Source organism: Cucurbita pepo, chromosome LG01, assembly GCF_002806865.2.
Source record: "Cucurbita pepo subsp. pepo cultivar mu-cu-16 chromosome LG01, ASM280686v2, whole genome shotgun sequence".
Classification (NCBI taxonomy): Eukaryota; Viridiplantae; Streptophyta; class Magnoliopsida; order Cucurbitales; family Cucurbitaceae; genus Cucurbita; species Cucurbita pepo.
The window spans coordinates 13,890,534-13,903,843 of NC_036638.1; the positions used below are offsets into that span (position 1 = coordinate 13,890,534).

Here is a 13,310-nt window from a genome sequence, read left to right on the forward strand (position 1 = left end):
GTGTGTACACTTCCATATAATCAATTCCATGCTCTTGTGTGTAACATTTTACAACGAATCATGCTTTGTATTTATCAACTTTTCCATTCCAATCCTTTTGGGCTGCAAAAGAAAATAGGTGTGTACACTTCCATATAATCAATTCCATGCTCTTGTGTGTAACATTTTACAACGAATCATGCTTTGTATTTATCAACTTTTCCAGATTCATTTAGCTTGGTCTTATAAATCCATTTTACTCCTATTTTCTTTGCTCCAGCCGATAGAACCACCAAGTTCCATGTTTGATTTTTTTCAATGGATTTGATTTCTTCATCCATAGCCAATCGAAATTTTGGGCTTTTGGGCTTTTGACAGCTTCCTTAAAATTCACAGGATCTGAAATCATCAACAAAGTCATATTTTCTTCATCCTTTTCAGATAAGCCTTCACTAGAGTTATAATCTCCTAACCATAAAGGTAGATGTCGATTTCTTCCCTCCTTTATTGTCAAATACGGTGCAATAACTGCTGAAAAATTATTTTCAGCAACTGGTTCAATTGTTTCAGCAACCGGTTCAGTCGTTTCTTTTGTGATTTCCTATTCTTTGTTTTTAGCAACGGATTCAATTGTTTCAGCAGCTAGTTCAGTCGTTTCCTCTATGATTTCTCCTTCTTCGTCTATGTTCTTATCAATTTCAATACTTTCCCCCAGTCCAATTTTGTTTCACCTTAAAAAGTTTCAACCCCATTCACGATCTTCTTCGAAAGCTGCATTACGACTTACTATAATTTTATTTGTAGTTGGATCAAACATTCTATAGCCTTTGGATTCGTTGCTGACTCAAAATATAACACATGTTACACTTTATTTTCTAGTTTACTTCTCTTGGCATCTCTGGAATATGAACATGTCCGACACATCCAAAAACTCTTAAATAATCTACTAATGGTTTCACTCCGCTCCAAGCCTCTTCTTGTATCATGTCTTTTACTTCCAGAGTGGGTGATCGAATCAAAATGTGAATCGTCCACCTTACTTCTTCAGGAAAGAAAATTTTAGGCACTTTCTTCTTTCTCAGCATAGCTCTTACCAAGACCATAACAGTGCGATTTTTGCGTTTGGCCACTCCATTTTGTTGTGGGGTATAAGGCTATGGTCAATTTGATGGTGTTAATGTAACACATGCGGAAGCAATTTGAATCNCGATACTGTCAATCTGTCAATATGTGCAAAAATAATCCAATTATCTCCCGGAAGGGTTTTTGGTGCCCGCAGTGTTCCTCCAAGTTGGAAGTCAATTCGGTTTTTACAAGGTCCTGCAAACTTCCCTTCCCTTACTTCAAAAATCCCTCCCGGAATGACAATTGCACTAGAACGACTGGACGCGCATGCATCCTTCCATGCATTTGCTAAAGCCTACATTTCACAAGTAACAAAAATTAGCAAACAATCGATCAACTCAACTAGTGATAATATTGATGTTCATATTGTATATTTACCGTCGTGATGTCAGTACCAGGCACTATGTTACCATATGATTCCAAATAAAAAACAACATCGGCGCTAGATTGAGCATCGACGGTAAAAGCTAACAATAATAACGTCAAAATTGTAGCAACCAAGAAACTCGACTTGGTCCTACTCATGCTGCCTTTGCTTTCTTTTCTTTTTTATGTATATTGTTTGAAAACTAGTGAGAGACAATGATATTTGGTTTTAGATTTCGAACTTTTATGTATTTAATACCAATTGAAGAACAGAAATCAAGTTGGGATGGAGCTAAAAGAAGTTATGGATCTATCTCCCTCTCTTAATCCAAACATAAATTGATAACTAAATGTTGTTTATTGTTTCGCTAAGTTGTTCATGAATGGTTGTCTTGCAATATCTCTCTCACTTGCCGATGAACCGTTGAATCTCAATGAAGCTCGGCATTGGCCAAACCCAACGAAGCACTTATCGAGGAAGGAAACCAGCTTTCGGCCACAAATTACTGGGTAGCCTTGTAAAAATAAAGTTTCTACGACAAGATGGACTTCGACTATACATTGATTTCAATNGGTTTATTTGTGAAAGTTATAGTGACAAAATGAATCAAAGCTTTGAGAATGCGATCAATACCTGCCGATTGCACTGATTCCACGGACAATACTCTTGATCTATTAGAATAGGGTTGCCAACATTGACCATTATAATGTCCAAAAAGTGCATATTGGTGGCGGTGCCGCTAGCAGCAGAACCTGGCCACGTTTTGATCCTGACACCGTTAGTGGTGTTAATCATCGTGCAGTTCTTTACGAGGACACCTTCAACAGGTTCTTCGTTGGTGTATCTTCCAAGACTTCCGACGCTTATGCCATGTCCTGGCCCGCATGTCACGTTGGCGACTTCAATTTGTCTGCTTCCATCTCCAAGAGAAATGCAATCATCTCCTGTTGCAATTTTGGACTTTGTGATCGTGATCCTATTTGATCGACCGATGTGTATTCCATCAGTGTTGGGACTGTTTTCTGGTGCAATTATATTGATATTATGGAATGTGAGGTTGTTGCAGCCGAGGACGTTGATATGGAAGTTCTTGCTATCAAGTGACGTTACTCTCGTCACGATTGAATTGGTGATGAAGTTGAACCTCAAACTCTAAACATTTTGTATAATCAAATAATATTTTGTGAGAGTCCGTAGTAATAAAGCGAAAAATTTGAATAGAACCCAATAAAATTGAAAACTTGATTGTTTAAAGATTATCCTCTCGAAAAGGAAGAACATTTACCAAATTATAAACGTTAGAAGATGAGAGAAGGCATCTAAGAGACCCTTTCAAAAACAACAAGAAGCACGAGATTGAAAAGGAAAGTTGAAGGCATATTGCTTACAATGGGGAGTTGGGCACAATTTATGCGTTTATAGCAATCATTCTTTCCCCAAGCTTCCTTTCCTTGGCCATCAAAAACTCCTCCACCCGATACTGTCAATCTGTCAATATGTGCAAAAATAATCCAATTATCTCCCGGAAGGGTTTTTGGTGCCCGCAGTGTTCCTCCAAGTTGGAAGTCAATTCGGTTTTTACAAGGTCCTGCAAACTTCCCTTCCCTTACTTCAAAAATCCCTCCCGGAATGACAATTGCACTAGAACGACTGGACGCGCATGCATCCTTCCATGCATTTGCTAAAGCCTACATTTCACAAGTAACAAAAATTAGCAAACAATCGATCAACTCAACTAGTGATAATATTGATGTTCATATTGTATATTTACCGTCGTGATGTCAGTACCAGGCACTATGTTACCATATGATTCCAAATAAAAAACAACATCGGCGCTAGATTGAGCATCGACGGTAAAAGCTAACAATAATAACGTCAAAATTGTAGCAACCAAGAAACTCGACTTGGTCCTACTCATGCTGCCTTTGCTTTCTTTTCTTTTTTATGTATATTGTTTGAAAACTAGTGAGAGACAATGATATTTGGTTTTAGATTTCGAACTTTTATGTATTTAATACCAATTGAAGAACAGAAATCAAGTTGGGATGGAGCTAAAAGAAGTTATGGATCTATCTCCCTCTCTTAATCCAAACATAAATTGATAACTAAATGTTGTTTATTGTTTCGCTAAGTTGTTCATGAATGGTTGTCTTGCAATATCTCTCTCACTTGCCGATGAACCGTTGAATCTCAATGAAGCTCGGCATTGGCCAAACCCAACGAAGCACTTATCGAGGAAGGAAACCAGCTTTCGGCCACAAATTACTGGGTAGCCTTGTAAAAATAAAGTTTCTACGACAAGATGGACTTCGACTATACATTGATTTCAATGTTAGAAAAATTACATGGGTAGGGTAGGAAGTTGAATTTTTTTATTTATTTATTTTTTTTTGGCTTACTTTGTATTTATTGAAATGCTTACCAAGAAAATTTCAAGAGGTCGCCTAACATAAGATTGCCCCAAACGAAACGCGCTTAACTTTTGAATCTTATGCTCGAGCCACACAAAATAGGTAATGTGATTTTTAGGTATAGTTTTCATTCTTAGGAGCAATTCAAAACAAGTAAATAATATGACCATATCATTGAAGATGCAGAGGGATTGTCGGGGCCATCAGATGCCAAATTTGGATTACAAAGCCTGGTCCAAATTCTAGGTATGAGAGTACATCGTAAGGAGACATGCGAGCATGGAAAAAACATGTTCAAAGAAACCGTGTTGGTTTGTGTGGATAGGTTTCACTCTTATAAGCAATTCAAGACAAGTTGGTAATGTAGCCATGTCACAGTGGATGTTGGGGAATGTCGAGGGAATCAGTTGCCGAATCCAGATTCCAAATCTTGGTCCAAATCTTTCAACATGCGGCACCATAGGCCATTTCCAAAAAGCTTCGTTCCCATTTTTTTTTTCCTAAGATATTATTCTAAACATGAAAATCAAAAGATTTAATTATTTAATAAGGGTTGTTCGAGTTGAAAATTTTTATGATCCAACTTACTGAGTTAGGTCTAGAAAAATATCTCAACTCGACCCAGCTCAACTCACGAACAACAAGCATGTTTATTGTTTTGCTAAGTTGTTCATGAATTGTTGTCTTGCAATATCTCTCTCACTTGCCTATGAATCGTTGAATCTCAATGAAGCTGGGCATCGGCCAAACCCAACGAAGCACTTATCGAGGAAGGAAACCAGCTTTTGGGCACAAATTAATGGTTGCCTTGTAAAAATAAAGTTTCTATGACAAGATGGTGATAAGATAAGGAATTAATACAACGGGAATAAGATTCGGATTACCTTGTTGATCGAATATCTCAAGGCAAGAACACTTGATTGAGATTCAAATCACTCCACAAGCAAGATCGATCATGTCGAGCTTGAACGATTCTACATGCAATCTAAACTACATAGAATTGCAAAGAAACTTAGCCATTGGCTAAAGAAGAGCACAAATGCTTCTTTCTATATTTTCCAAGTCTACCTTACAAATACAACATACATGGCTTTATATAGCCTCAAAATGAAACTATTAAAGACATTCCAAAAGTTGTAACATTCATACTTAATGGCCATAATTAGCCATTATGTAAATGTAACCGAAATGAAATAAAAAGTCTTAAAATACAATAACTCTAAATTACTATAAATTGTAACCCACCCAAAATTTACAACAATCAAACTTCATTCTTCTTCAATGTAGCATGAGTTGAAACATCTTTTGATAATTTTGACAACTTTTTCTTCACATCTTCATTGAAGTATATTGTAGGATTGATGTCACTTGGTTCATATCAGATGGACTTCGACTATACAGTGATTTGAATGTTAGAAAAATTACATGGGTAGGGTAGGGTAGGAAGTTGAAATTTTTTTTTTTTTTTTTGGCTTACTTTGTATTTATTGAAATGCTTACTAAGAAAATTTTAAAAGAAGTTATGGATCTATCTCCCTCTCTTAATCCAAACATAAATTGATAAATAAATGTTGTTTATTGTTTTGCTAAGTTGTTCATTAATGGTTGTCTTGCAATATCTCTCTCACTTGCCTAATTTTGTTTCACCTTAAAAAAGTTTTCAATCCCATTCACGATCTTCTTCGAAAGTACATTACAACTTACTATAATTTTATTTGTAGTTTGATCAATCATTCTATAGCCTTTGGATTCGCTGTCGACTCCAGATAAAACATGTTACACTTTATTTTCAAGTTTGCTTCTCTTGGCATCTTGAATATATACATGTCCACACATCCAAAAACTCTGAAATAATCTACTAATGGTTTCACTCCGCTCCAAGCCTCTTCCGGTGTCATGTCTTTTACTACAAGAGTGGGTGATCGATTCAAAATGTAAAAACTCTGAAATAATCTACTAATGGTTTGAATCCGCTCCCAGCCTCTTCTCGTGTCATGTCTTTTACTTCCAGAGTGATGATCGAATCAAAATGTGAATCATCCACCTGACTACTTCAGGCAAGAAATTTTTAGGCACTTTCTTCTCTGTCAGCATAGCTCTTACCAAGTTCATAACAGTGCGATTTTTGTGTTCGGCCACTCCATTTTGTTGTGGGGTATAAGCTGCGGTCAATTGTCTTTTTCACTCCATGTTGTTTGCAAAAATCGTTGAATTCTGCAGAGTTGAATCATCCTTCTTTATTTGTCCTTAAACATTTTATAGGCACTCCAATTTCCTTTTCCATCATTGTTTTGAAACATTTGAAATGACAAAATGTTTCTAATTTTTCTACAAGAAAATAACTTCATGCCTTCCTTGAAAAATCATCTATAAAGCACAACAAGTACTTTTTGTGGCCACTTGAAGCTGGTGAAATTGGACCACATAAATCTGCATGAACAAGACCCAATTTTTTAGTTGCTCTCCATTTACCCATTTTTGGAAATGAAATCCAACGTTGCTTGCCTTTCACACATGCCTCACAGGTGGTGTTTGGAGCTACAATTTGCAGCAAGCCTTTCACCATGTTTTGGTGTTTCAAGGTGCAAAAGCCTTTGTAGCCGAGATGACCATTACGATGGTACCAAAGTGTTGACTGATCCGTATTTGAAACTTGGAGGCATCTTCCTTCATTTGTTGTGGTAGATAGTTCAGTACGCAAAATAAACAGCCGATTTGCACTCATAATTGACTTTGCTATTTTTCCTTTTTGTAGATGATAAATGCTATGTACAACATCTTTGAACAACATTATTACTCCTTTTCATGTAGTTGTCCTAGGCTTAAGAGATTATTTTTGAGTTCAGGTACCCAATACACATTACTAATAGTGTAACGAACCCCATGCAAAGTTAATTTTACTACACCCTTTCCCGTAACTTTCATACTTGTATTATTTCCAAGCTTGACAATTTGGGAAAATGTCTTGTCTAAGTTTGAAAACATACCTTCACTTGCACACATATGGTGTGAGCAACTAGAATCTAAGAACCAAGCATCACTCCTTTTTTTTCATGTCTTTCCGTATGAGCCATTAACAACATTCATCCTCTTCTTCTACCTCTACATAATTCAATTCCTTATTCTTCTTTGGATATTCATATTGAAAATGACCTAAGTCATGACACCTCTAACATTCAACAGTTGCTTTGTTGAAAGTTGATCTTCCTCTTCCAGGTCCTTTCAAAATAGAAGCTAACCACAAATCTTGCAAAATAGTTAATCTAAATACCGAAAAAATACTCTTACTATCCAAAAGAAATAAATCTTTATTTAACTATTTTTGACATAATAAAATTATTCTAACCGTGTTTGCATTTGCATGGCCCCTTACAGTGGGTCATGAACAGAGACTATGACACGTGAATAAGGTAGACTCATATTTTAATTCCTAGTCTTAGGTTAAAATAGGTTATTTTGCATTTCATGGGTTTAAATTATTTTGTATTTGTTTTTTTTTTCTAAATTTAAGTATTTCATATTTAAACACGTAAGACCATGACTGTATTTTCCAGAGAAGTGGACGTCTTAAATGTTTTCCAGATTTATATTATAGATGATGTTTTCTTTTAAGAGTTATAATTTAGGATCATTACAATTGGTATCAGAGCTCTCGATTTAGATTTTGTAAACTACCTTACTATGTATAGACTAGGCTACAATGTATAGAATAGCCTACGATGTAGGCTTGACACGTTCCGTCGTCCCAACGTCGATGCTTTGTCACCGTCAGGTATACCTTGCATACTATAAGAAAAGAGAAACATTTTTTAAGGCACCCCTGTAAGGGGGACGGAGGCATTGCAACTCTGAGACCGTGGCACAAGCCTTGTGCTACTACATTTTTCATATAAAGGTTTCATATAAAGGCAGGACAAAGGCATCACAACTCTGAGACCCCTTGCGTGACTACATTTTTCATATAAAGGTAGGATGGAGGCATCGCAACTCTGAAACCCTTTGTGCTACTACATTTTTTATATCAAGGCAGGACGAAGGCATCTTAACTGAGATCATGGCACAAGCCTTGTGCTACTACATTTTTCATATAAAGGCAGGGTGTCCCAGTAAGGCTAACGGAGGCATCGCAACTTTAAGTTACGTGAAAATTTAGGGTCGTTACATGAGCTATCCCGATCATTTTTTACATAGTATACTTATTTTAATAACATGTTTTGTGGGTGTTTGAAGGTATCAAATTGCTAATTTGAGCATCATTTTTGCCATTTCTAAGTTTCATGCAATTCTTGTGGTAGATTGCATCTGAACCATTTAATCAAGCATTGATCAAGTTCGATTGTTGAGTTACTCAATTTAGAACAAGGTTCCAAATATCTTTGATCTTAAGAGGTAATGTAATTCTAGCCATCCTCTGTTGATCATAATTTTGTATGAGAAGGTGTTAATTTAATTGATTAAAGGATTCTTGCTCCAACAAAAGCTTGGATCGTTGGGTTGAGGATTAGGGTTGTCTTATCCTCTTTCTTGTATTCCTTCTAAATTCGAAAGCTATAGTCCACAGTTTTTATTCAAACTTGTTTCTACACGTTCTAAATAAGATTACCAACAAGTAAGGTAAAAAGATTGAGTACAAAAAATGCACCTAACCTATGTACCAAATTCAATTCGCCATTGAAGGCGCTCGAGGAAGCTTGAATTTATAATTCATGGCTACACGCAAATCGTCACTTCTCATCCATTCCATTGGATTTTTTAACCTCCAAGGAACATTTTCATTGAAGAGATCAAAGACCAAAATGATAAGATAAGGAATCAATACAAGGGGAGTAAGATTCGGATTACCTTGTTGATCGAATATCTCAAGGCAAGAACATTGTTTGAGATTCGAATCACTCCACAAGCAAGATCGATCATGTCTAGCTTGAATGATTCTTGTTGATCAAATATCTCAACGCAAGAACACTTGATTGAGATTCGAATCACTCCACAAGCAAGATTGATCATGTCGAGCTTGAATGATTCTACATGCAACCTAAACTACATAGAATTGCAAAGAAAGTTAGCCATTGGCGAAGAGCACAAATGCTTCTTTTACTATATTTTTCAAGTCTTCTTACAAATACAACAAACATGACTTTATATAGCCTCAAAATGAAACTATTAAAGGCATTCTAAGAGTTGTAACATTCATACTTAATAGTCATAATTAACCATTATGTAATTGTAACCTAAATAAACAAAAAGTCTTAAAATACATTAATGAAATACAATAACTCTAAATTGTAATCCACCCAAAATTTATAACATGAAACTTCATTCTTGTTCCATGTGGCATGAATTGAAATATCTTTTGATAATTTCTAGTTTCAACACTATTTTCTTCAAATGTTTATTGAAGCATATTGTTTGATTGATATCTCTTGGTTCATATCACAATATGTCCCAGAGAGTGCCCAATTTAAGAAATTCATTTTTGGGTAAGAACTGGCGTAAGTTTCAATTTTCTTTCTATAATCATTCTCATAAAAAGTTGATGATTCCATAAACTTTAGGGGACTAAGATAGACAATGTTCATAAAGGAGTCATGGCCTAAGGATGTACGGATCTAGGTGCTCAAGAAATCTCATTCTTGCGTTATGGGTTGAGTTGCAGACCGAGGGAAGAAATAAAAAATTAAGTCCACAAACATAGATTTGTCCCTCCAAAATGAATTTTTAAGCTTGAGGGAAGTATAAGGACGAACTTTCGTGAAGAAATCGTGGCCTAAAAGTACCTCGATTGTTTCAACAAATTAGAAAATCCAGTGGGTTTACTCCATACGCGGAACCCTATTTTTATCCAAATTCGACGAGCTATAACTCGAACTACATTACACTTAATGGTAAGAAGTTAGTCCTTAGATATACCTTGAAATTTATCTTTAAGTTACATGAAATTGAGGGGAGAAATTCTCAAAACAGAGTTAAGATGATTTATTTTCAAATAGAAGCACAACGGTTCACACGTATCTTCGTTCTTTCAAAAAGACGATGGCGTGGGCGATTCAACTGAACCGGCCACACAAGTCTAAAATCAAGTACTCCGTTAGTTTTTTTTTTTTAAATTTTAACACTCTTCCTGACTCATTCTTTGAAAAGAAAATTTATGGTTCTAGAAACTATCACTCTAAAGAGTTTGTCAAAGAAAATTTGGAGTCATTCAAGTATCGAAAGCTTGAAAACAGAGGTCCTGAACACCAATGATGAGATATAAAGTTATTTAAAACTTTTCTTAAGAAATACTTATATGAAAGGAAAATACTAAGAATCATAAGTTAAGGTCTTGAACGAGCGTAATTTACTAAATCAACACAAGGTTGTCCATGAAATTTTAAGGATGAAGATAATATGACATGTTGAGGGCATATATCAAATTTGGTAGTCAGTGGATAAAGATAATTGGCTAAACCAAGAAATGATGCAAATGACAAAAATGCCCGCATGACAGTTGCCTTCTGTTCAAGACCTAAATGACCTCTAAGTTACATGAAATTTGGTAATCGACCTTGTTTCACGATGATTAAGGATTATGTAAAGTTTCAAAATAGTTATAACACGTTTAGAGACTAAATCAAAGACTTATATATAAAATGACTAAAATGCCTTTAAGTTACCTTTAGATATTTCAAAGTCCACGTACCCTCTAAATAACTCAAGACTTAAATAAATGTTTATGCATGAGGACATAAAGATCTATATATTGGAGTTTAAGTTACTTAGATAGAATTTAGAACTAAAACTAAAAGTTAAGGCTTAAAGAAAATAATCCTTGTGACGGTGACTCTAATCAAGATCGGTTAAATTCTTAATTTACGAGATTTCTTTAGACCATAAGAATGTATTTTATGACTTACGCTTAGAGAATCAAGAATTAAGAATCTAAGAACTCAGGTAACTAATGGAAGGTTCTAAGGACAAGAATAAAGGAAAAGACCAACACAAGGTGTATATGAATTAAGAAAAGAAGAATGCTGGGTACCACTCAAAAATAAAGGACTAAGGTCCTCATGTCCTATGATACAATATGTTCAAGACTCATATTACATCACTTGAAAAGTAACAAATTTTGGATGTAGGTTTCAAGACTGCAGTGCATGGAAGGTAAAAAGTATTGGAGGTAGGTTTAAGACTAAATCGCTTACGATGTATGAAACCTTGGGTGTAGGTATTTAGACTACGGTGCTTAGAACATATGAAGCCTTCAGCATAGGTATCAAGACTACACCCACTTAGAACATATGAAGCATTTGATGTAGGTCTACATACTACATCACTTGAAACGTAAAAAGCTTTGGATGCAGGTTTCAGACTACATCGCTTTAATTGTGAGAAGTCTTAGGTGTAGGTTTTAGGTTGTATCGCAGGGAATGCATAAAGTCATGGAGGCAGGTTCATACAATGTCGCTTGAAACACAAGAAACCTTGGATGTAAGAACAAACTGTGTCTATTGGAACATATGAAGCTTTAAACATAGATTGTCCGTTCAATACTCATACCGTAAATATTAGAGGAAATGTCTTATGCAACAGAAGAAGAACTAAGGAAAGAACTTAGAACAAGACTAAGCACAAGGCAAGAATAAAAATTAGAATACGGATCAAGACCCAAGTTTTTCGAACTTAGAATCGTGAACCTTAAACTGAAGTTTTTAGATCAAAATACAAGTTAAGACCTCATATCCCAGAGTCAAGGTTCTTAGGGTAAATCATGAAAAGAACTTAGAAGGCTATGATAGAACTTAAGAGCCTAAGTTCTAATGACAAGAACAAGAATCGAATCCAAGTATTCTTGACATACACAGGCACTAGCAGTAACAAACTCAGCTTCTGTGGTTGATAAGGTGACTATAGGCAGCTTATGAGAAGATCAAGCTACTGCTCCTCCACTCATCATAAACACAGCCTGAAGTACTCTGGCTATCTTCCATGTCTCTAGCATAGTCACTATTAGTAAATCCAATTAAATCACTAACTCCTCCCTTTCTATAAAATACACTATAATCTACCGTACCTTTTAAATACCTTAAAACCCTTTTAGTTGTTGCAAAATATTGTTGTGTTGGACATGCCATAATACGACTAATCAAACTTTTAATAAATATGAGATCAGGACGAGTAGCTTTGAGATACATCAGACTTCCTACTATTTATTTGTTTATACAAAGTTACATCTACTTTTGCACAATTTTCATCTTTGCTAATTTTCTGTCTTTGAACAATCGGATTACAAACAGAATTGTAATTCTCTATGCTAAATCGATTTAAAACTTCAGCAGCATACTTTTTTTGACATATAAAAATATCATCTATTCTTAACTATATTCCAAGAAAAAATCTCATCTAACTTAAGTCAGTCATATCAAATTTTTTCTTCATGGAACGTTTAAACTCCTCCAATAATTCTTCATCGTCTCCAGTAAATAAAAGATCAACAATATAAATGCTTGCAATAAAAAATTTTACCTTCCTTCCTCCTGATGAAAAGTGTCTGCTCACTGAAACTGCTTTTGAATCTTTCCTTGATGAAGTAGGATTCTATTCGACTAAACCAGGTTCTAGGTGCTTGTTTTAATCCATAAAGAGTCTTTTGGAGTTTGTACACCGTCTTCTCACTTCCCTTCTTCTCATAGCCTTTTGGTTGTTAACAAAAATATCTTTTTTTAACTCGCCATATAAAATAACTTATTTGACATCTAAGTGACAATGTGTCCAACCTTTTTGGGAGGCAAAAGCAATGATCATTCTCACCGTATCTATTCTGGCCACAGCTGCATACACTCCATATAATCAATTCGATGCTCTTGCGTGTAGCCTTATGCAACAAATCTTGCTTTGTATTTATCAACATCTCCAGATTCATTTAGCTTGGTCTTATAAATCCATTTCACTCCTATTTTCATTGCTCTAGCTGATAAAACCACCAAGTTCCATGTTTGATTTTTTTTTTCAATGGATTTGATTTCCTCATTCATAGTCGATCTCCATTTTGGGCTTTTTACAGCTTCCTCAAAATTCACAAGATGTGAAATCATCAACAATGCCATATTTTCTGTAACGACCCGAAATTTTCTACTTAATTTAAGGTCGCTACTGTATACATACCATAAACATTGAATGCGGAAGACTTCATTTAAATTCCATAAAACATAACCTTTAACTTAAAAACACAGCCATGGACTTACGTGTTTCGAAAACATCTTTAAAACGACACAACAAAAGACCCGAAATAAAATAAATAAGCGTTTAAGTTTAAAACATCCTATTCTATCCTAAGTCTAAGAAAATGAATACCACTATGCTATGCATGTGCCATGATCTCGAGTTGCGATGCCGTCGTACAGGAACCAGAAATGCCTTGCCTTAACCTGAAAAATGTAGTAGCACATGGC

The 13,310-nt window shown here is 35.3% G+C and overlaps 1 protein-coding gene across 1 annotated transcript in view; it reads right to left on the reverse strand.

Moving 5' to 3' along the window:
* Positions 1–1,153: 1,153 nt before the first annotated feature.
* The window catches only part of LOC111798617 (exopolygalacturonase-like), a 25,403-nt gene continuing 13,246 nt past the window's right edge, over positions 1,154–13,310 (reverse strand). The window contains exons 3-6 of the mRNA XM_023681907.1: positions 3,243–3,331; positions 2,860–3,159; positions 2,105–2,623; positions 1,154–1,399 (exon numbers count right to left, since the gene is read on the reverse strand). Coding sequence (XP_023537675.1) covers positions 1,154–1,399; positions 2,105–2,623; positions 2,860–3,159; positions 3,243–3,331 — 1,154 coding nt within the window. The remainder of the gene's footprint in view (positions 1,400–2,104; positions 2,624–2,859; positions 3,160–3,242; positions 3,332–13,310) is intronic.